Source organism: Rutidosis leptorrhynchoides, chromosome 5 (genome assembly GCF_046630445.1).
Source record: "Rutidosis leptorrhynchoides isolate AG116_Rl617_1_P2 chromosome 5, CSIRO_AGI_Rlap_v1, whole genome shotgun sequence".
NCBI lineage: Eukaryota > Viridiplantae > Streptophyta > Magnoliopsida > Asterales > Asteraceae > Rutidosis > Rutidosis leptorrhynchoides.
The window spans coordinates 379,401,673-379,428,221 of record NC_092337.1 but is presented as its reverse complement, the minus strand read 5'-3'; the positions used below and the strand labels follow the sequence as shown (position 1 = coordinate 379,428,221).

General features: G+C 33.3%; 1 protein-coding gene across 1 annotated transcript in view; it reads right to left on the bottom strand.

Annotated features, from left to right (window-relative positions):
• LOC139849769 (uncharacterized) overlaps nt 1–26,205 on the bottom strand; it is a 32,286-nt gene extending 6,081 nt beyond the window's left edge. The window contains exons 1-2 of the mRNA XM_071839393.1: nt 26,148–26,205; nt 25,973–26,046 (exon numbers count right to left, since the gene is read on the bottom strand). Coding sequence (XP_071695494.1) covers nt 25,973–26,046; nt 26,148–26,205 — 132 coding nt within the window. The remainder of the gene's footprint in view (nt 1–25,972; nt 26,047–26,147) is intronic.
• Between the last annotated feature and the right edge of the window lie 344 nt (nt 26,206–26,549).

Here is a 26,549-nt window from a genome sequence, read left to right as displayed (position 1 = left end):
GTCAACACCCTTAACCCTCTATCTGTTTATTCCTTTCTATATTAACTCGCAGTTCAAATCTTTTTAACCATCATCTTAAAATAATTATAGTGAACTCTTATTTTATTTCATGATTAACTCGGCCCAACTGAAATGTCCCGTTCTTATTGATTAAAAACGTTCCATATTAATTGATTTCGTTGCGAGGTTTTGACCTCTATATGAGACGTTTTTCAAAGACTGCATTCATTTTTAAAACAAACCATAACCTTTATTTCATAAACAAAGGTTTAAAAAAAAACTTTACGTAGATTATCAAATAATGATAATCTAAAATATCCTGTTTACACACGACCATTACATAATGGTTTACAATACAAATATGTTACATCGAAATCAGTTTCTTGAATGCAGTTTTTACACAATATCATACAAACATGGACTCCAAATCTTGTCCTTATTTTAGTATGCAACAGCGGAAGCTCTTAGTATTCACCTGAGAATAAACATGCTTTAAACGTCAACAAAAATGTTGGTGAGTTATAGGTTTAACCTATATATATCAAATCGTAACAATAGACCACAAGATTTCATATTTCAATACACATCCCATACATAGAGATAAAAATCATTCATATGGTGAACACCTGGTAACCGACATTAACAAGATGCATATATAAGAATATCCTCATCATTCTGGGACACCCTTCGGATATGATATAAATTTCGAAGTACTAAAGCATCCGGTACTTTGGATGGAGTTTGTTAAGCCCAATAGATCTATCTTTAGGATTCGCGTCAATTAGGGTGTCTGTTCCCTAATTCTTAGATTACCAGACTTAATAAAAAGGGGCATATTCGATTTCGATAATTCAACCATATAATGTAGTTTCACGTACTTATGTCTATTTTGTAAATCATTTATAAAACCTGCATGTATTCTCATCCCAAAAATATTAGATTTTAAAAGTGGGACTATAACTCACTTTCACAGATTTTTACTTCGTCGGGAAGTAAGACTTGGCCACTGGTTGATTCACGAACCTATAACAATATATACATATATATCAAAGTATGTTCAAAATATATTTACAACACTTTTAATATATTTTGATGTTTTAAGTTTATTAAGTCAGCTGTCCTCGTTAGTAACCTACAACTAGTTGTCCACAGTTAGATGTACAGAAATAAATTGATAAATATTATCTTGAATCAATCCACGACCCAGTGTATATGTATCTCAGTATTGATCACAACTCAAACTATATATATTTTGGAATCAACCTCAACCCTGTATAGCTAACTCCAACATTCACATATAGAGTGTCTATGGTTGTTCCGAAATATATATAGATGTGTCGACATGATAGGTCAAAACATTGTATACGTGTCTATGGTATCTCAAGATTACATAATATACAATACAAGTTGATTAAGTTATGGTTGGAATAGATTTGTTACCAATTTTCACGTAGCTAAAATGAGAAAAATTATCCAATCTTGTTTTACCCATAACTTCTTCATTTTAAATCCGTTTTGAGTGAATCAAATTGCTATGGTTTCATATTGAACCCTATTTTATGAATCTAAACAGAAAAAGTATAGGTTTATAGTTGGAAAAATAAGTTTCAAGTTGTTTTTGTAAAGGTAGTCATTTCAGTCGAAAGAACGACGTCTAGATGACCATTTTAGAAAACATACTTTCACTTTGAGTTTAACCATAATTTTTGGATATAGTTTCATGTTCATAATAAAAATCATTTTCTCAGAATAACAACTTTTAAATCAAAGTTTATCATAGTTTTTAATTAACTAACCCAAAACAGCCCGCGGTGTTACTACGACGGCGTAAATCCGATTTTACGGTGTTTTTCGTGTTTCCAGGTTTTAAATCATTAAGTTAGCATATCATATAGATATAGAACATGTGTGTAGTTAATTTTAAAAGTCAAGTTAGAAGGATTAACTTTTGTTTGCGAACAAGTTTAGAATTAACTAAACTATGTTCTAGTGATTACAAGTTTAAACCTTCGAATAAGATAGCTTTATATGTATGAATCGAATGATGTTATGAACATCATTACTACCTTAAGTTCCTTGGATAAACCTACTGGAAAAGAGAAAAATGGATCTAGCTTCAATAGATCCTTGGATGGCTCGAAGTTCTTGAAGCAGAATCATGACACGAAAACAAGTTCAAGTAAGATCATCACTTGAAATAAGATTGTTATAGTTATATAAATTGAACCAAAGTTTGAATATGATTATTACCTTGTATTAGAATGATAACCTACTGTAAGAAACAAAGATTTCTTGAGGTTGGATGATCACCTTACAAGATTGGAAGTGAGCTAGCAAACTTGAAAGTATTCTTGATTTTATGAAACTATAACTTTTGGAATTTATGAAGAACACTTAGAACTTGAAGATAGAACTTGAGAGAGATCAATTAGATGAAGAAAATTGAAGAATGAAAGTGTTTGTAGGTGTTTTTGGTCGTTGGTATATGGATTAGATATAAAGGATATGTTATTTTGTTTTCATGTAAATAAGTCATGAATGATTACTCATATTTTTGTAATTTTATGAGATATTTCATGCTAGTTGCCAAATGATGGTTCCCACATGTGTTAGGTGACTCACATGGGCTGCTAAGAGCTGATCATTGGAGTGTATATACCAATAGTACATACATCTAAAAGCTGTGTATTGTACGAGTACGAATACGGGTGCATACGAGTAGAATTGTTGATGAAACTGAACGAGGATGTAATTGTACGCATTTTTGTTAAGTAGAAGTATTTTGATAAGTGTATTGAAGTCTTTCAAAAGTGTATAAATACATATTAAAACACTACATGTATATACATTTTAACTGAGTCGTTAAGTCATCGTTAGTCGTTACATGTAAGTGTTGTTTTGAAACCTTTAGGTTAACGATCTTGTTAAATGTTGTTAACCCAATGTTTATAATATCAAATGAGATTTTAAATTATTATATTATCATGATATTATCATGTATGAATATCTCTTAATATGATATATATACATTAAATGTCTTTACAATAATAATCGTTACATATATGTCTCGTTTAAAAATCATTAAGTTAGTAGTCTTGTTTTTACATATGTAGTTCATTGTTAATATACTTAATGATATGTTTACTTATCATAGTATCATGTTAACTATATATATATCCATATATATGTCATCATATAGTTTTTACAAGTTTTAACGTTCGTGAATCACCGGTCAACTTGGGTGGTCAATTGTCTATATGAAACATATTTCAATTAATCAAGTCTTAACAAGTTTGATTACTTAACATGTTGGAAACATTTAATCATGTAAATATCAATCTCAATTAATATATATAAACATGGAAAAGTTCGGGTCACTACAGTACCTACCCGTTAAATAAATTTCGTCCCGAAATTTTAAGCTGTTGAAGGTGTTGACGAATCTTCTGGAAATAGATGCGGGTATTTCTTCTTCATCTGATCTTCACGCTCCCAGGTGAACTCGGGTCCTCTACGAGCATTCCATCGAACCTTAACAATTGGTATCTTGTTTTGCTTAAGTCTTTTAACCTCACGATCCATTATTTCGACGAGTTCTTCGATGAATTGGAGTTTTTCGTTGATTTGGATTTCATCTAACGGAATAGTGAGATCTTCTTTAGCAAAACATTTCTTCAAATATACCTTGGATAACTCAAGTCGGTAAGCTACTGGTCCGACACGATCAATAATCTTGAATGGTCCAATATACCTTGGATTTAATTTCCCTCATTTACCAAATCGAACAACGCCTTTCCAAGGTGCAACTTTAAGCATGACCATCTCTCCAATTTCAAATTCTATATCTTTTCTTTTAATGTCAGCGTAGCTCTTTTGTCGACTTTGGGCGGTTTTCAACCGTTGTTGAATTTGGATGATCTTCTCGGTAGTTTCTTGTATAATCTCCGGACCCGTAATCTGTCTATCCCCCACTTCACTCCAAAAAATCGGAGACCTGCACTTTCTACCATAAAGTGCTTCAAACGGCGCCATCTCAATGCTTGAATGGTAGCTGTTGTTATAGGAAAATTCTGCTAATGGTAGATGTCGATCCCAACTGTTTCCGAAATCAATAACACATGCTCGTAGCATGTCTTCAAGCGTTTGTATCGTCCTTTCGCTCTGCCCATAAGTTTGTGGATGATAGGCAGTACTCATGTCTAGACGAGTTCCTAATGCTTGCTGTAATGTCTGCCAGAATCTTGAAATAAATCTGCCATCCCTATCAGAGATAATAGAGATTGGTATTCCATGTCTGGAGACGACTTCCTTCAAATACAGTCGTGCTAACTTCTCCATCTTGTCATCTTCTCTTATTGGCAGGAAGTGTGCTGATTTGGTAAGACGATCAACTATTACCCAAATAGTATCAAAACCACTTGCAGTCCTTGGCAATTTAGTGATGAAATCCATGGTAATGTTTTCCCATTTCCATTCTGGGATTTCGGGTTGTTGAAGTAGACCTGATGGTTTCTGATGCTCAGCTTTGACCTTAGAACACGTCAAACATTCTCCTACGTATTTAGCAACATCGGCTTTCATACCCGGCCACCAAAAATGTTTCTTGAGATCCTTGTACATCTTCCCCGTTCCAGGATGTATTGAGTATCTGGTTTTATGAGCTTCTCTAAGTACCATTTCTCTCATATCTTCAAATTTTGGTACCCAAATCCTTTCAGCCCTATACCGGGTTCCGTCTTCCCGAATATTAAGATGCTGCTCCGATCCTTTGGGTATTTCATCCTTTAAATTTCCTTATTTTAAAACTCCTTGTTGCGCCTCCTTTATTTGAGTAGTAAGGTTATTATGAATCATTATATTCATAGATTTTACTCGAATGGGTTCTCTGTCCTTCCTGCTCAAGGCATCGGCTACCACATTTGCCTTCCCCGGGTGGAAACGAATCTCAAAGTCGTAATCATTCAATAATTCAATCCACCTACGCTGCCTCATATTCAGTTGTTTCTGATTAAATATGTGTTGAAGACTTTTGTGGTCGGTATATATAATACTTTTGACCCCATATAAGTAGTGCCTCCAAGTCTTTAATGCAAAAACAACCGCGCCTAATTCCAAATCATGCGTCGTATAATTTTGTTCGTGAATCTTCAATTGTCTAGACGCATAAGCAATCACCTTCGTTCGTTGCATTAATACACAACCGAGACCTTGCTTTGATGCGTCACAATAAATCACAAAATCATCATTCCCTTCAGGCAATGACAATATAGGTGCCGTAGTTAGCTTTTTCTTCAATAACTGAAACGCTTTCTCTTGTTCATCATTCCATTCAAATTTCTTCCCTTTATGCGTTAATGCAGTCAAGGGTTTTGCTATTCTGGAAAAGTCTTGGATGAACCTTCTGTAGTAACCAGCTAGTCCTAAAAACTGGCGTATGTGTTTCGGAGTTTTCGGGGTTTCCCACTTTTCAACAGTTTCTATCTTTGCCGGATCCACCTTAATACCTTCTTTGTTCACTATGTGACCGAGGAATTGAACTTCTTCCAACCAAAATGCACACTTTGAAAACTTAGCGTACAATTCTTCCTTCCTCAATACTTCTAACACCTTTCTCAAATGTTCACCGTGTTCTTGGTCATTCTTTGAGTAAATAAGTATGTCATCAATGAAAACAATGACAAACTTGTCAAGGTATGGTCCACACACTCGGTTCATAAGGTCCATGAACACAGCTGGTGCATTAGTTAAACCAAACGGCATGACCATAAACTCGTAATGACCGTAACGTGTTCTGAAAGCAGTCTTTGGAATATCATCTTCTTTCACCCGCATTTGATGATACCCGGAACGTAAGTCAATCTTTGAATAAACAGACGAGCCTTGTAGTTGATCAAATAAGTCGTCGATTCTCGGTAGTGGGTAGCGGTTCTTGATGGTAAGTTTGTTCAACTCTCGGTAGTCGATACACAACCTGAATGTACCATCTTTCTTCTTGACAAACAAAACAGGAGCTCCCTACGGTGATGTGGTTGGTCGAATGAAACCACGCTCTAAAAGTTCTTGTAATTGGCTTTGCAGTTCTTTCATCTCACTGGGTGCGAGTCTGTAAGGAGCACGAGCTATTGGTGCAGCTCCTGGTACAAGATCTATTTGAAATTCTACGGATCGATGTGGGGGTAATCCCGGTAATTCTTTCGGAAATACATCGGGAAATTCTTTTGCAACGGGAACATCATTGATGCTCTTTTCTTCAGTTTGTACTTTCTCGACGTGTGCTAGAACAGCATAGCAACCTTTTCTTATTAGTTTTTGTGCCTTTAAATTACTAATAAGATGTAGCTTCGTGTTGCCCTTTTCTCTTTACACCATTAAGGGTTTTCCTTTTTCTCGTATAATGCGAATTGCATTTTTGTAACAAAAGATTTCCGCTTTCACTTCTTTCAACTAGTCCATACCGATTATCACATCAAAACTCCCTAACTCTACTGGTATCAAATCAATCTTAAATGTTTCGCTAACCAGTTTAATTTCTCGATTCCGACATATATTATCTGCTGAAATTAATTTACCATTTGCTAATTCTAGTAAAAATTTACTATCCAAAGGCGTCAATGGACAACTTAATTTAGCACAAAAATCTCTACTCATATAGCTTCTATCCGCACCCGAATCAAATAAAACGTAAGCAGATTTATTTTCAATAAGAAACGTACCCGTAACAAGCTCCGGGTCTTCCTGTGCCTCTGCCGCATTAATATTGAAAACTCTTCCGCGGCCTTGTCCATTCGTGTTCTCCTGGTTCGGGCAATTTATAATAATGTGGCCCGGTTTTCCACATTTATAACAAACTACATTGGCATAACTTGCTCCGACACTACTTGCTCCGCCATTACTCGTTCTGACACCATTTGTTCCTTTCGTTCTATTAACCCCTGGTCTGTAGACCTCACACTTCGCCGCGCTATGACCATTTCTTTTACACTTGTTGCAAAATTTGGTGCAGAACCCCGAGTGATACTTTTCACACCTTTGGCATAGCTGCTTCTGATTGTTGTTGTTGTTGCGGTTATTATTGTTGTTGGGATGATTGTTGTAGTTGCTTCTGTTGTTGTTGTTGTTGTTGTTGTTGTTGTTAGGCCGTTTGTTGTAGTTGCGATTGATGTTGCGATTGTTGGGATAATTGTTCCGATTATTGTTGTAATTGCTGTTGTTGTTGTATTGGTGATTCTTATCACTGTTTTCCTCCCACTTTCTTTTGACTTGCTTCACATTGGCCTCTTCAGCACTCTGTTCTTTAATTCTTTCTTCAATCTGGTTCACTAGTTTATGAGCCATTCTACATGCCTGTTGTATGGAGGTGGGCTCGTGTGAACTTATATCTTCTTGGATTCTTTCCGGTAATCCTTTCACAAATGCGTCGATCTTCTCTTCCTCATCTTCGAATGCTCCCGGACACAATAGGCACAATTCTGTGAATCGTCTTTCGTACGTGGTAATATCAAATCCTTGGGTTCGTAACCCTCTAAGTTCTGTCTTGAGCTTATTGACCTCGGTTCTGGGACGGTACTTCTCGTTCATCAAGTGCTTGAATGCTGACCACGGTAGTGCGTACGCATCGTCCTGTCCCACTTGCTCTAGATAGGTATTCCACCATGTTAACGCATAACCTGTGAAGGTATGCGTAGCGTACTTCACTTTGTCCTCTTCATTACACTTACTTATGGCAAACACCGATTCGACCTTCTCGGTCCACCGTTTCAATCCGATCGGTCCTTCGGTTCCATCAAATTCTAAAGGTTTGCAGGTAGTGAATTCTTTGTAGGTACATCCTACACGATTTCCTGTACTGCTAGATCCAAGGTTATTGTTGGTATGTAGCGCAGCCTGTACTGCGGCTATGTTTGAAGCTAGAAAAGTACGGAATTCCTCTTCATTCATATTCACGGTGTGTCGAGTAGTCGGTGCCATTTCCTTCAAAATAGTCAAATAGAACAAGTTAATCATACAGAATATTAAGAGTAGTTAATAGTATTTCGTAGCATAATATGAACTCATTTATAAAAGTTTTTTCTTCATATTAGCGTTTTATAAGTTTAAATTCGGGTAGTACCTACCCGTTAAGTTCATACTTAGTAGCTAATATACAATTCAACTACTACAATTCTATATGAAAAACTGATTGTAATAATATTTCGCGTTCAAACTTTTATACAATATTTTACAAACTTACAATACCGCTTATTTTACATAAAGCATGAAATATAGCACACAATAACTTTGATACAAGATGGTTGTGAAGATAATTCTAGCTAGTACACAAGTCGTTCAGCAAAGGCAATAAAGACACGTAATTCATACGTCCAGAAACAAGTCATGCATTCTGGTTTTACTAGGACTACTTCCCATCCTTGGTCTTGTGGAACATAACCGTTATGGCCGTTGATAAGACAGCGTGTTGTAACGTCGTCAAAGGGACGAGGGTTACGTAATGTCCAACAGTCCCGTAACAATCTAAAAACCTCATTTCTTACCCCAATTACCGACTCCGTCACTTGTGGGAACGTTTTGTTTAATAGTTGTAGCCCGATGTTCTTGTTCTCACTTTGGTAAGAAGCGAACATTACTAATCCGTAAGCATAACATGCTTCTTTATGTTGCATGTTAGCCGCTTTTTCTAAATCACGAAGTCTAATATTCGGATATATTGAGTCAAAATAATTTCTTAACCCATTGCGTAAAATAGCATTTGGGTTCCCCGCAATATATGCGTCAAAGTAAACACATCGTAACTTATGGATTTCCCAATGTGATATCCCCCATCTTTCGAACGAAAGCCTTTTATAAACCAAGGCATTCTTGGAACGTTCTTCGAATGTCTTACAAACTGATCTCGCCTTAAATAGTTGTGCCGAAGAATTCTGACCGACTCTAGACAAGATTTCATCAATCATGTCTCCGGGTAGGTCTCTTAAAATATTGGGTTGTCTATCCATTTTGTGTTTTTATACTGTAAAATAGACAAGAGTTAGATTCATAATAAAAAAAATACTTATTAATTCAAGCAATTTTTACATATATCATAAAGCATAAGCACACTATATTACATATATTACACCACACGAATACAACTATCTTATTCCGACTCGCTTGTTTCTTCTTCTTCGGTTTTGGTTCATTTTGCCAAGTTTCTAGGGATATATGATGTTCCCCTAATACGAGCCATCGTAATCCACATTGGTTTAGAAAAACCTGGTGGTTTAGAGGTTCCCGGGTCATTGTTACAACTTAAGGACTTCGGGGGTTGACGATACATATAAAGTTCATCGGGGTTGGAATTAGATTTCTCTATTTTTATGCCCTTTCCCTTATTATTTTCTTTTGCCTTTTTAAATTCAGTTGGGGTAATTTCTATAACATCATCGGAATTCTCGTCGAAATCCGATTCATCGGAGAATTGGTAATCCTCCCAATATTTTGCTTCCTTGGCGGAAACACCATTGACCATAATTAACCTTGGTCGGTTGGTTGAGGATTTTCTTTTACTTAACCGTTTTATTATTTCCCCCACCGGTTCTATTTCTTCATCCGGTTCCGATTCTTCTTCCGGTTCCGATTCTTCTTCCGGTTCCGACTCTTCTTCCGGTTCCTCTTCGGGAACTTGTGAATCAGTCCACGAATCATTCCAATTTACATTTGACTCTTCATTATTATTAGGTGAGTCAATGGGACTTGTTCTAGAGGTAGACATCTATCACATAATATCAAACGCGTTAAGAGATTAATATATCACATAATATTCACATGTTAAAAATATATAGTTTCCAACAAAATTTGTTAAGCAATCATTTTTCAAGTAAACACGGTCGAAGTCCAGACTCACTAATGCATCCTAACAAACTCGATAAGACACACTAATGCAAAATTCTAGTTCTCTAAGACCAACGCTCGGATACCAACTGAAATGTCCCGTTCTTATTGATTAAAAACGTTCCATATTAATTGATTTCGTTGTGAGGTTTTGACCTCTATATGAGACGTTTTTCAAAGACTGCATTCATTTTTAAAACAAACCATAACCTTTATTTCATAAATAAAGGTTTAAAAAAAAACTTTACGTAGATTATCAAATAATGATAATCTAAAATATCCTGTTTACACACGACCATTACATAATGGTTTACAATACAAATATGTTACATCGAAATCAGTTTCTTGAATGCAGTTTTTACACAATATCATACAAACATGGACTCCAAATCTTGTCCTTATTTTAGTATGCAACAGTGGAAGCTCTTAGTATTCACCTGAGAATAAACATGCTTTAAACGTCAACAAAAATGTTAGTGAGTTATAGGTTTAACCTATATATATCAAATCATAACAATAGACCACAAGATTTCATATTTCAATACACATCCCATACATAGAGATAAAAATCATTCATATGGTGAACACCTGGTAACCGACATTAACAAGATGCATATATAAGAATATCCCCATCATTCCGGGACACCCTTCGGATATGATATAAATTTCGAAGTACTAAAGCATCCGGTACTTTGGATGGGGTTTGTTAAGCCCAATAGATCTATCTTTAGGATTCGCGTCAATTAGGGTGTCTGTTCCCTAATTCTTAGATTACCAGACTTAATAAAAAGGGGCATATTCGATTTCGATAATTCAACCATAGAATGTAGTTTCACGTACTTGTGTCTATTTTGTAAATCATTTATAAAACCTGCATGTATTCTCATCCCAAAAATATTAGATTTTAAAAGTGGGACTATAACTCACTTTCACAGATTTTTACTTCGTCGGGAAGTAAGACTTGGCCACTGGTTGATTCACGAACCTATAACAATATATACATATATATCAAAGTATGTTCAAAATATATTTACAACACTTTTAATATATTTTGATGTTTTAAGTTTATTAAGTCAGCTGTCCTCGTTAGTAACCTACAACTAGTTGTCCACAGTTAGATGTACAGAAATAAATCGATAAATATTATCTTGAATCAATCCACGACCCAGTGTATACATATCTCAGTATTGATCACAACTCAAACTATATATATTTTGGAATCAACCTCAACCCTGTATAGCTAACTCCAACATTCACATATAGAGTGTCTATGGTTGTTCCGAAATATATATAGATGTGTCGACATGATAGGTCGAAACATTGTATACGTGTCTATGGTATCTCAAGATTACATAATATACAATACAAGTTGATTAAGTTATGGTTGGAATAGATTTGTTACCAATTTTCACGTAGCTAAAATGAGAAAAATTATCCAATCTTGTTTTACCCATAACTTCTTCATTTTAAATCCGTTTTGAGTGAATCAAATTGCTATGGTTTCATATTGAACCCTATTTTATGAATCTAAACAGAAAAAGTATAGGTTTATAGTCGGAAAAATAAGTTACAAGTTGTTTTTGTAAAGGTAGTCATTTTAGTCGAAAGAACGACGTCTAGATGACCATTTTAGAAAACATACTTCCACTTTGAGTTTAACCATAATTTTTGGATATAGTTTCATGTTCATAATAAAAATCATTTTCTCAGAATAACAACTTTTAAATCAAAGTTTATCATAGTTTTTAATTAACTAACCCAAAACAGCCCGCGGTGTTACTACGACGGCGTAAATCCGGTTTTACGGTGTTTTTCGTGTTTCCAGGTTTGAAATCATTAAGTTAGCATATCATATAGATATAGAACATGTGTGTAGTTAATTTTAAAAGTAAAGTTAGAAGGATTAACTTTTGTTTGCGAACAAGTTTAGAATTAACTAAACTATGTTCTAGTGATTACAAGTTTAAACCTTCGAATAAGATAGCTTTATATGTATGAATCGAATGATGTTATGAACATCATTACTACCTTAAGTTCCTTGGATAAACCTACTGGAAAAGAGAAAAATGGATCTAGCTTCAATGGATCCTTGGATGGCTCGAAGTTCTTGAAGCAGAATCATGACACGAAAACAAGTTCAAGTAAGATCATCACTTGAAATAAGATTGTTATAGTTATAGAAATTGAACCAAAGTTTGAATATGATTATTACCTTGTATTAGAATGATAACCTACTGTAAGAAATAAAGATTTCTTGAGGTTGGATGATCACCTTACAAGATTGGAAGTGAGCTAGCAAACTTGAAAGTATTCTTGATTTTATGAAACTAGAACTTTTGGAATTTATGAAGAACACTTAGAACTTGAAGATAGAACTTGAGAGAGATCAATTAGATGAAGAAAATTGAAGAATGAAAGTGTTTGTAGGTGTTTTTGGTCGTTGTTATATGGATTAGATATAAAGGATATGTTATTTTGTTTTCATGTAAATAAGTCATGAATGATTACTCATATTTTTGTAATTTTATGAGATATTTCATGCTAGTTGCCAAATGATGGTTCCCACATGTGTTAGGTGACTCACATGGGCTGCTAAGAGCTGATCATTGGAGTGTATATACCAATAGTACATACATCTAAAAGCTGTGTATTGTACGAGTACGAATACGGGTGCATACGAGTAGAATTGTTGATGAAACTGAACGAGGATGTAATTGTACGCATTTTTGTTAAGTAGAAGTATTTTGATAAGTGTATTGAAGTCTTTCAAAAGTGTATAAATACATATTAAAACACTACATGTATATACATTTTAACTGAGTCGTTAAGTCATCGTTAGTCGTTACATGTAAGTGTTGTTTTGAAACCTTTAGGTTAACGATCTTGTTAAATGTTGTTAACCCAATGTTTATAATATCAAATGAGATTTTAAATTATTATATTATCATGATATTATCATGTATGAATATCTCTTAATATGATATATATACATTAAATGTCTTTACAATGATAATCGTTACATATATGTCTCGTTTAAAAATCATTAAGTTAGTAGTCTTGTTTTTACATATGTAGTTCATTGTTAATATACTTAATGATATGTTTACTTATCATAGTATCATGTTAACTATATATATATCCATATATATGTCATCATATAGTTTTTACAAGTTTTAACGTTCGTGAATCACCGGTCAACTTGGGTGGTCAATTGTCTATATGAAACATATTTCAATTAATCAAGTCTTAACAAGTTTGATTGCTTAACATGTTGGAAACATTTAATCATGTAAATATCAATCTCAATTAATATATATAAACATGGAAAAGTTCGGGTCACTACACCAACAATGCAATACTCGACCCAACTGAAAAATAAAGTCTCTGCCCACAAACAAAACATTCGGCTTTTACTTCCTCTCTTTTTTTTTAACCGATAACAGCAGGAAAAAAAATAACGCAATCCTCATCCACTTGTCATCTTCTTTCATGTAATCACTTTAATAAATCAAGTGACTAATTGCTATGAATATGTCGGCCAAGAACATGAGGTCCACAAAATTATTTAAATCGGCTTCCTTTTTCTTTTAGAACCAAGTGGGTTATTGATTGGTATTTGTTGGAAAAAGAAGGAAATAAAGAAACAAGTATAGCAGCTGCAACAGACAACGCATGTAGCAACAGTAAAGAAAAAAATGTCGATGTGGAAAGGGTTTTAGTTCGTGGACAAATAATTATTAACCATAGCAAGAAACCGGAAGCACTATGATGATGTTCGAAAAACCAGAAAAATAGAAGCCATTAATCAACACTAATATGTATCCTGGGGCGATGATTTGTTGAAGGTGGTATTTGAAAATAAGGACAAAGAAGATAATGTGGTTGTGTTTTGGTGTCATACAAAAACAACAAGCAACCGGGTACGATGGTGATGATGACTTGTAGGAGAATGTGTGGTTGGCTTTCCAACAAGGTGGGTTTCGGTTTCGTGATCATTTTATCATTTATGTTTCAAAACTGTCACCAACAAAAAAAATCATAACAGTCTGATCAAAAGTAGATTTGCGGGGTTTGGGTTTCTTTTAAAGTGGGGCGTAAACATAAAAGTAGTTCAATAACACTACATGTCATGGCGCATGTTCAACATAAAGTTTTGTGGTTTCTTGCCTTCTTTTCCTGTCAATCCCGATCACAGCAAAACAAATATATAAAGAATTTGGCCGTACTCATAAAGTAGTAGTGGCCAACACATAAGGAAAAGCAAAATCTCTGATTTGTTGGATGGAATCAAGCCAACTTTACAGCTCATTATTACCTCAAAAGTATTCGTGATCTTATTTGATTTTCCCACAAGAAACTCGACAAAAATGACCAAAATTTTCGGTGGCTAATAATCAATATCTCCCCACGTTTTTAAAGTGGCTCCTTTTATCTGCCATTTAGTTCCAATTTGTGCCACATGGATGCTGTAATGATATATAATATCATGCTGACAAGCTTTTAAATAAAGAACATATACCACCCATTTCAATTGATTAAAATGCCCGACAAAAGAAAGAAATTATCAATAGTAGCGACGTTTTTATTCAATGGTGTTCATAGCATGGTTATGATGGTGAAGGCTGCAATAACAGGAAGTAATAGCAGCTAATGATCAACAGAATTAGGAAACGGATAGTTAAAAGCAGTGGTTTCACGATGGGTTGTGAAGGTATGTAAATGTATATATCTAATGTGTATATGTTTGTATTTATATATATAATGATTTCATGGTGTGAAGGTGGTTTGTAGTTGTTCATGGTATTCGATTATAGTTTGTAGGTGGTATGTTTGTGTTTATGTGTGTCGATAGAAAACAACAATATCATCAAGATTCTTCAAGGGAGGAGATATAGATGACGGTTTAATGAAGAAGAAGCAAGGAACCGAAGGTAATTTAAGATGATGACTTGGGTATTGATCGTGGTATTTTATAATGCTCGTGTTAACGATATGAAGAATCAACTCCAAAAGGAACAAACAAAAATGTATAAAGTAGAAAATGAAGTGTAACAGTTTCGTACAATATATACAGCACAAGATTCGATTATAGTTTGTTTCGTAGCAGATTTGTGATCGACATGAAATATTCGCTCAGGAAGAAATTGAAAATAATTAAAAGCAGATTGTGATTGTCAACAGGTTCGTACGATTTACTATTGGTCTCTGACAACTTGATTTGATCATCTTGTTTGTATTGAGAAGTTAATTTGAACGGGTAACAAGTTGAAGATAGGAAGGACGAGTAAAAATAAAATATCAAGAAGATTGATGTTGATGCCTAACTGAATTCGATTCTTCATCTATTTAATATCAAGCAAAATCTTTGTATCTTACTGAATCATTATATCTGGTTTTGATTCTATCAAATTTCTTTTGTTGTGTATTTGTGATTGCATTTGATCTGGTACAAAATTGGAGACAACAATCATAATCAAATATAGTTAGATTGAGATGTGTAACAGATTTGGATTTTGAATTCGTATATACAATAATACTGATTTCTATAGTGTACCTGTATAATCAGTATATATATCTGTCTATACATATCTTTGTATCTATATTTCATTACTATATATAATTTGTATTAACCAATAATTAGGTATATTAATAATAATATCCAAGTAATACTAATAAGAATAATGATTAAAATTAATAGAAATAATAATAACAATAATAATAATTTTGGAATAAAAATGATAATTTTTAGTATTAATAATCATATAAAAAATTACATGTGTTAACTTTCATTTATTTTATATTGAAAATAATAAAATAGCTAATACTGATTTTTATATTAATAATGAAAGTAATAATAATATTAGTATAACATTTATATTTTTAACTTGTAACTACATTTAATATATTAATATTACAATCTATTAATTATGTAATTATGTCATTCATTATATGATAACATTATTTAAATATTTGATACTTATACATTTTATATATATATATATATATATATATATATATATATATATATATATATATATATATATATATATATATATATATATATATATATATATATATATATATATATATATATACTTATTTATTTACAAGTACAAGTTTGTGAATCGTCGGAATGGTCGAATGTTAAATGCTTGTATGAAAACAGTTCAAAAATTTTGAGACTCAACATTACAGACTTTTGCTTATCGTGTATGAAACATATAAAGATTAAGTTTAAATTTGGTCAGAAATTTCCCGGTCGTCACAGTACCTACCCGTTAAAGAAATTTCGTCCCGAAATTTGATCGAGGTTGTCATAGCTAACAATAAAAATGTTTTCATGACGAATATGAGTTGATAAATAGAGTTTTATCATTTTGATTGATGTAGATAAAATAATTCAATTATGTGAAGCGTACGAGTGGAGCTGTCACAAAAGATTGAGATGGAGATTTTAACTTTTGACGTAGTTACGGTGGGTTTTCGGAATTCAAGGAATTTAAAGATAATTTTTGAAATCTAAATAAGATTCTGTTCTTCGGTGAATAAGGAAATTAGGATCCTCTTTAAATAAATACGTTAATTTGCCTCGATTGCTACGTCTGATATTTCACTATAAATTCATCTCTTCCATTCCATTATTTTCACAACTCCTCCACTTCCTTCTATTTTGAAGCATCATGCTTCTGTTTTCTTCCTGACTTAAAGTAAACCGATCAAGACGTCTCAGTTTTGTAGGTTTAAAGTTCGGATGAACATGATCAAGATGCTAAGCAGGAATGAAATGTAATAGCACGATTGGATTTGTAGATTATCGGAAACCACGGAAGATAGAACTATCAAGAATATATTTTCTTGATATGTTCGAAGGTTAAGTAGAATGAAAGAGTTATGTAACATGGCACATGATGACGGTATGATATGTGAACTATTATCACGTTCCATTAGAAATTCAGCATGACTTACTGTAATATAACCACGTTGGCCAAGCGCATTATATTATACTAACTCATGCTTCAATTTTCAACACTTCTCCAAAAATCATTCATAATTCAAACTCAATTTTTTTTTTTAGAATTTTAGAAACTAATATAATTTCTTTTATGATGTAACACAGATAGCACGAAGAGATAAATAATTTCGGACAAGAATATTTATGAAAATATCCTCAGAAATATCGAAGATATTTATGATGATATTTTCAGGATTTCTATGATCGAAGGTTGATGAAGTAAGAATTTCCACAAGATTTAATATGGGTACGGAGCAAGATATTCTCTAAAGATTTCATCGGATCCGAAATTACCTGGATTCTTTGAATATAGGGTTTGGTCCTTGTATTAGTCCTTGGTCTCCTTCATGGATAGCTCAATTCATTTTTCAATACCAAATTTTCTATCGAGCGTTCCTAATACTCCATTCTTTATCATCAAACTCTTGGCCATTTAGATCATCTACACTTTTGTTGTTTCCTCTGCATTTAATGCTACCATATCTGAATCATCGGTTATCAATCCGAGGTGGTTTCAAGAGAATTGTGTTTTTATATGATTAAACGCTGATGGTAATCGTCAAGATATGAATGATTGTTTAGGATGAAATCAAGTGGCAAACTTATATATCAAAGTTATAATAAGGTTAATTCGAATGAAAGTCGAAGTTGATTTACTGGAGCTGTGACAAAATTGGCTAATTTTGGAAAGGTATTGTAAAGTTATTTTCGGTAATAACACGCCAATGAATCTGGCACAGTTTTGAATTCAAAGTATGGCTTTGAAAAATGTAGGAATCTAAAAGTGATGTCTTCTATTAAATCTTGACTTGGATTTTGATCGGTCAAAATCGGAATATTAAATTAAATTTGAATAAAAATGGTTATTCTTTGGTGAACGGATACGTATATCTGTGGTTGTAAGTAGGGTAGTAAATGATTGTTGAATCGGATTTGAAGCATGTACAGTGTAACTTATTAATGTGAAATTTAAATATTTCTAGGGTATTACCTACCCGTTAAAATATTCTCATCATTAACAGTTTGTACAAAGGAATTTTTAATTACAATTTTTTTAAAAATATACTTACATATATATTTCCTTCAGATATAATCGTGGATTTAATGAGTTAATATAATATTAAACTCATCTGATTTACGGTTAGAACTAGAGTACATAATCTCTAAAATATTAGAAATTACATAATCGTCAAGTAGAACGATGATTATGCTCAAGGTATAGAATGTGATGTTGAGGCATGAATTGTTGATGGTACTGGTGTGGATGTTGGTGGTATTGTTGGTGCCGGAGATGTTGCTGAAGCTGTTAAGTTTTGCACCATATTCTCCAAATTGATTAATCAAGCGCGAAGTTCGTTGACCTCTTCTATTATTCTGGGATGATTGCCGGTCGGAACGAGCGGATGAATAAGGTTTAGAATTGTGATAGAATATAATCGTGTCGAGCTACTCTGGAAATGAGGCTGAAAATGGTGTTTCGGGTAGGTTCGCCGGTAAGTGCTTCAGGTTTTTCGCCAAGAGGGCAATTTGGTTGGTGGATAGGATCGCCTTCTTCGCGCCTCCATTGATTAAGTCGACTACGAACCCATCAGATGAATTGGGGATGGCTGATTAGTTGATTCATTTTAGTGATGCTGCTTCCAGAGCTTAGGTGAACATCCATGTTGGAATAGCTGTCTGGTTTTGAAGAACTTGAACTAGTGACGAGTTCCATTTCGTACGATTGAATAAAGGATTTTTGATATGAAATGAGTTCCGGCTATCGAATGGTATTCTAATTACATAGAATATCTATATATAGAACAAAGGATTTCGTAGATTACGAGGGGATTTACAGAATATGTCAGGCAAAGTTTTACAGTAACAGATACGCTAAGATATGAATTAGCAGATACGCTAAGATATGAGTTTTGTCTATACACTAATCATGCAGTCAATGCAGTAAAATGTGTCTAGACTAAGAATAATGAGCAGGTAATTTCCTAAGGATGATAAGCAGGTAATTTTCAACACGAAACGATAAGCAAAACTTTTGACATGCAAACACGGTCGAAGTCCAGACTTACTAACGCATCTAAACAACTATCAGTTAGACACACTAATGCAAGACCTGGTTCGCTAAGACCACCGCTCTGATACCACCTGTAGTGACCCGTCCTAATCCATCTGGACGAAGTCTTCAACAGTTGGTCCCATTTCGAGGTTCTGACCTCTATATACCATGAACGACTCCATGTAATATGAGCAAATGCACAGCGGAAGATTTCTTTCATACCTGAGAATAAAAATGCTTTAAAGTGTTAACCAAAAGGTTGGTGAGTTCATAAATTTATCATAAAACAATAAAATTCATTATTTTGATAGACCACAAGATTTAAATCCTGCATGGTACAAATGGGCCCGAATCCTATACTCACCTGTAATGTACATGCGATATCTTTTAAATATATTACACATTTCTCGTGTACGAAATCCATTTTTCATAAATCATATTAACCGTACACATATTCCGTGTACAAAAATAACATACACATAACCTGTGTATAAAAATCATTCTCTCGATACATAACATTCACTTTACTTTCATTGCTTGGCTTGGTAACCGACCTTAACATATAATGCGCATAATAATATCCCCAAAACAGAACATTTCGTCTGTATAATAATCATATAAACTTCGAAGTACTAAACACCACGCCCACTAGCCCTTCCGTCTAGTGAACATTATGGGTGGGGGTGTTAGACCCGGTAGCTACCTTTAGAATTCGCGTCAATTAGGCGTGCACTAATTCTCAAAATTAGTGATGTTCCCTAATTCTTAGGTTACCAAGCAATAATAATTAGGGGAAAAATATTCATATCAATGGTGGCAATTATCACGTCCACATAATTCAATGGTGGCAATTATCACATCCACATTATTCATTCGAGGAATGTTTTGCTTGTGTCTATCTCGTCAAACATTTATAAAAGCATTTCATGTATTCGCAGTTCAAAATACATTTCAAAAGTATTTAATAAAGCAGTTGTAAAAATAGCGCATGTATTCTCAGTCCCAAAAATGTAAAGAGTAAAAAGGAGCAAATGAGCTCACAATACGATATTTTGTAGTAAAAATATGCATACGACGAAACTGAACAATGCAAGGTTGGCCTTGGATTCATGAACCTATATCAAGTATTCATATTAACACATATAATAATATTTAAATAAATATATATTTTTATATTAGTAATATACTTGTGATATTAAATGTAATATTTATAGTTACTTAAATATTTCTATTTTATATATTTCATTAGGTTATAATATTTTATATACTTTATTAATATATTTAGAATAAATACTTAGTATCAATATTTTTAAATACTCATAATTTTTAATATGATAATATTTTTAATAAATTCGAGTTATATTAAAACGTAAATGAACAAAAAGTATTTTATTAGTAAAAGTAGTATACTTATTATGTATACTTCTATATATCTAATGTTTGTATCTAACTTATAATATCTATTTTTTTTAGTTCAAGATCCTAAAAATATAGTTATATTTTATATACAAGATATATTTAAAACTTAAATTATTTTTTAGTAATATTTATAATAATAATAATAATGTTATTATTAGTAAAAAAATAATGATAATAATAATAATAATATAGTTGTAATAATAATAATAATAATAATAATAATTATAATAATAATAATAATAATAATAATAATAATAATAATAATAATAATAATAATAATAATAATAATAATAATAATAATAATAATAATAATAATAATAATAATAGTAAAAATAATAATGATCATGATAATAATATTAATGTTAATAATAATAATACCTATATTAATAATAATAAAAATAATAATAGTAAGAATAATAAGTATACTACCTTAAAGAACTAGCTTCCAAAAAAAATAACGTCGCAGCCCGGGCTTGAACTCGCGAACTCTCGCTAACTAGTCAACACCCTTAACCCTCTATCTGTTTATTCCTTTCTGTATTAACTCGCAGTTCAAATCTTTTTAACCATCATCTTAAAATAATTATAGTGAACTCTTATTTTATTTCATGATTAACTCGGTCCAACAATGCAATACTCGACCCAACTGAAAAATAAAGTCTCTGCCCACAAACAAAACATTCGGCTTTTACTTCCTCTCTTTTTTTTAACCGATAGCAGCAGGAAAAAAAAATAACGCAATCCTCATCCACTTGTCATCTTCTTTCATGTAAACACTTTAATAAATCAAGTGACTAATTGCTATGAATATGTCGGCCAAGAACATGAGGTCCACATAATTATTTAAATCGGCTTCCTTTTTCTTTTAGAACCAAGTGGGTTATTGATTGGTATTTGTTGGCAAAAGAAGGAAATAAAGAAACAAGTATAGCAGCTGCAACAGACAACGCATGTAGCAACAGTAAAGAAAAAATGTCGATGTGAAAGGGTTTTAGTTCGTGGACAAATAATTATTAACCATAGCAAGAAACTGGAAGCACTATGATGATGTTCGAAAAACCATAAAAATAGAAGCCATTAATCAACACTAATATGTATCCTGGGGTGATGATTTGTTGAAGGTGGTATTCGAAAATAAGGACAAAGAAGATAATGTGGTTGTGTTTTGGTGTCATACAAAAACAACAAGCAACCAGGTACGATGGTGATGATGACTTGTAGGAGAATGTGTGGTTGGCTTTCCAACAAGGTGGGTTTCGGTTTCGTGCTCATTTTATCATTTATGTTTCAAAACCGTCACCAACAAAAAAAAATCATAACAGTCTGATCAAAAGTAGATTTGCGGGGTTTGGGTTTCTTTTACAGTGGGGCGTAAACATAAAAGTAGTTCAATAACACTACATGTCACGGCCCATGTTCAACATAAAGTTTTGTGGTTTCTTGCCTTCTTTTCCTGTCAATCCCGATCACAGCAAAACAAATATATAAATAATTTGGCCGTACTCATAAAGTAGTAGTGGCCAACACATAAGGAAAAGCAAAATCTCTTATTTGTTGGATGGAAACAAGCCAACTTTACAGCTCATTATTACCTCAAAAGTATTCGTGATCTTCTTTGATTTTCCCACAAGAAACTCGACAAAAATGACCAAAATTTTCGGTGGCTAATAATCAATATCTCCCCATGTTTTTAAAGTGGCTCCTTTTGTCTGCCATTTAGTTTCAATTTGTGCCACATGGATGCTGTAATGATATATAATATCATGTTGACAAGCTTTTAAATAAAGAACATATACCACCCATTTCAATTGATTAAAATGCCCGACAAAAGAAAGAAATTATCAATAGTAGCGACGTTTTTATTCAATGGTGTTCATAGCATGGTTATGATGGTGAAGGCTGCAATAACAGGAAGTAATAGCAGCTAATGATCAACAGAATCAGGAAACGGATAGTTAAAAGCAGTGGTTTCACGATGGGTTGTGAAGGTATGTAAATGTATATATCTAATGTGTATATGTTTGTATTTATATATATAATGATTTCATGGTGTGAAGGTGGTTTGTAGTTGTTCATGGTATTCGATTGTAGTTCGTAGGTGGTATGTTTGTGTTTGTGTGTGTCGATAGAAAACAACAATAGCATCAAGATTCTTCAAGGGAGGAGATATAGATGACGGTTTAATGAAGAAGAAGCAAGGAACCGAAGGTAATTTAAGATGATGACTTGGGTATTGATCGTGGTATTTTATAATGCTCGTGTTAACGATATGAAAAATCAACTCCAAAAGGAACAAACAAAAATGTATAAAGTAGAAAATGAAGTGTAACAGATTCGTACAATATATACAGCACAAGATTCGATTATAGTTTGTTTCGTCGCAGATTTGTGATCGACATGAAATATTCGCTCAGGAAGAAATTGAAAATAATTAAAAGCAGATTGTGATTGTCAACAGGTTCGTACGATTTACTATTGGTCTCTGACAACTTGATTTGATCATCTTGTTTGTATTGAGAAGTTAATTTGAACGGGTAACAAGTTGAAGACAGGAAGGACGAGTAAAAATAAAATATCAAGAAGATTGATGTTGATGCCTAACTGAATTTGATTCTTCATCTATTTAATATCTAGCAAAATCTTTGTATCTTACTGAATCATTATATCTGGTTTTGATTCTATCAAATTTCTTTTGTTGTGTATCTGTGATTGCATTTGATCTGGTACAAAATTGGAGACAACAATCATAATCAAATATAGTTAGATTGAGATGTGTAACAGATTTGGATTTTGAATTCGTATATACAATAATACTGATTTCTATAGTGTACCTGTATAATCAGTATATATATCTGTCTATACATATCTTTGTATCTATATTTAATTACTATATATAATTTGTATTACCCAATAATTAGGTATATTAATAATAATATCCAAGTAATACTAATAAGAATAATGATTAAAAGTAATAGAAATAATAATAATAATAATAATAATAATAATAATTTTGGAATAAAATTGATAATTTTTAGTATTAATAATCATATAACAAATTACATGTGTTAACTTTCATATATTTTATATTGAAAATAATAAAATAGCTAATACTGATTTTTATATTAATAATGAAAGTAATAATAATATTAGTATAACATTTATATTTTTAACTTGTAACTACATTTAATATATTAATATTACAATCTATTAATTATGTAATTATGTCATTCATTATATGATAACATTATTTAAATATTTGATACTTATACATTTTATATATATTACATTATATATATATATATATATATATATATATATATATATATATATATATATATATATATATATATATATATATATATACACTTATTTATTTACAAGTACAAGTTTGTGAATCGTCGGGAATGGTCGAATGTTAAATGCTTGTATGAAAACAGTTCAAAAATTTTGAGACTCAACATTACAGACTTTTGCTTATCGTGTCGGAAACATATAAAGATTAAGTTTAAATTTGGTCGGAAATTTCCCGGTCGTCACAGCCTTATAAGGATGAAGGAGTTCCGGCAGCAGCGGCTCCCGACGGCAAAGAGGTAGCAGCAAACAGCGACTTAGCTAGGTTTCTGGATCGCGAGGACTTTTGTTACCGGCTCCGTTATATTACCTGCGAGGAAAAAAAAAGTGACCGGGAACTATTCCGGCGACCTGTGGGCGGCGCGTGGTGGCGCGTTGTGAGAGGTTTGCCGGCAAAAGTTATACTCTCAGGTTCGGTAAATTGCTGCGATTTTGATGGTGCCGGTGACGGCTTCTAATTTGATCCAAGCTAAGAGCAATTTAAGTTCAAATGTAATAGGTGGTTGTTTGCTTTTTGGGGTGGAGCAAGACAGAGAGAAAGAGAGACGTTAGAAGAGAGAGAACAAAAAAAAATGTTAGAAGAGAGACGTTAGTTATGTTGTATTATTGTATTCCAATCTTATATCCATACGTATCATGTAATCATGTATATCAGATATATCCTCTCTTTTTATGGCAACTAATTATGGTTTTTTCCGATTAAACTTTTCCGGCAACAAAAACTTTTTCTTACAATTAACAAACTTAAATCTAATCAATCAATCTTTACAATCCTTGATCATGAAAACTCCCTTCAACTTTCACCCCAAAAACCACCTATCCTCCAAAAGAGCACAACAAAAACAAACCTGAAGAGGGAGTATGGGTAAAGGTTCAACGCAAACAAAAATCATTTACTGAAAGACTCCGCCAAATGGTAAGGAACTATGGTAAGTACCCATACCAAATACCTGCAACTACAACCTCACCCTACAATCAACATGCTACTTTCCCGAACAATATCTCCCTCCAACACCAAACAAAGAACAACCACACCACATCCATTATGTTCTTCAACCACCCGGAGGATTGGTCTGATATTGACTTAAGAGCTTTTTTCAAAAGATACGGATCTATAATTGATCTCTACATGCCAAAAAACAAGGTCCTAAGAAACGGTAAAAGCTTTGGATTTGTTTGATTCGAAGGAATACAAGACTCAAGCTATCTCATTGGCAGGCTCAATACAATATTTATCAAAGGAAACTGGCTATGAGCGTATCATGCCTATGACAGAAAGAACCCCTTACCTAATCAACAAAAAAACAACTCAAGAAAGTTTGTTCCTGAACTGCAAAAACAAAACCCCAAACCTCACTCCCCACACCCTTCAAACAACCAGCAGCAATTCAAAGAAAAAAATTCTACTCATCACAACCAACCTCATAATAACGCTTTTCGTGATGATAGGAATTTCACGGATGCTGTTATGAACAAACCTCTAAATGAGTCAGCTGTAAACAAACCTAGATCACTTAGCATCGATGAAGATGAATCAAATATTATGAAATTAAGCAACGCCATAGTTGGAGAAATCATTGATATTGACCTAATTGAACAATTCCCATCACTTTGCTCGGCTGAAGGGCTGTCGGATTTTAACATAAAATACCTGGGGGGCACGGAACTTTGCCTTACTTTTGACAACCCTGCAACGGTCTCGAACATTCTTACTTCAAAGGATCATGTCATAAGGAATTGGTTACAGAATGTCAGAAAGTTGGAAAATAATTGCATACAAACTTCAAGACTTACATGGCTCTATATTAAAGGTGTTCCACTCTCCTGTTGGACAGAAAAAAATTTTAAAAAAATTGCAGGATGGTATGGCAAGGTTTATGAATGTCAAAATTGTGAACTACAGGGAAACCAAAATCTTGTAGTTGCAAAAGTTCTGGTAAAATTATGGGGAGAAATGTTGAATACAATAATAGAAGTAAGAGTTAAGCAAAAACTGAAGAAGTTAAAGGTATAGTTGAAATTGAGATGGAAGAGGCAGAGTCTGGTGAAGGATTCTCCGAAAATAATAGTGATTCTGACGTCCAATCGGAAGACAATCGTTCTAAACAATAATCAGATGATGAAGAAAACCCACCTGGCCATAACCACGGCGATACCGCTCACCAAACCCCACCGGAAATCCCACCGAAAAAACATTCCGATATATGTGAATCCTCGGACACGTCAGCAACCAACAGCCGCATTAATTACAATCTTGGAAATACACAAACCCCTAACGGTAACCCCTCCCAAGTCAATGAATCTGAACAGGTTCCAAAGACTAGCGAATTAAATCCCATTGCAACTACCAAAGAAAAAACATGTGAGGAGATTAACAGTAATAATTCCACTTCGGGACTACCAAATTCGGGTGATAACCTATCTAGCCCTAATCCACAAACATACCAGTGTGATACTTCAAAGCCCATTCCTGAAACAAACTCTTTATTTCGTTCCAGCCCATTAACCCCTTCAAGCAGCCCAACAAGCCAAAACACCCCACTTTCCCATACCACCCCACTACCCATATATCAACCCATAGAAACTTTATTGGGCCTTGCAAACCCTTGTTTTACTCACATATTATCAAATCATGTAAACGAGCCCAAACTAGAGTGCAACACTTCTAAACCTGGAAAAGAACCCCTCCCTTCGCAAGCAAAATCAAACAAACCTTTTGTTTTCCTCTCGAGTCACCCAAATTCGAAGAGCAATAAACCAGAAGTAAACAGGAAATTCTCTAAAATTCGTGTTCCGGCCTCTTCAAACAATTGTCCTAACCCTGCCTCCTATCACACCAAGCAAAAT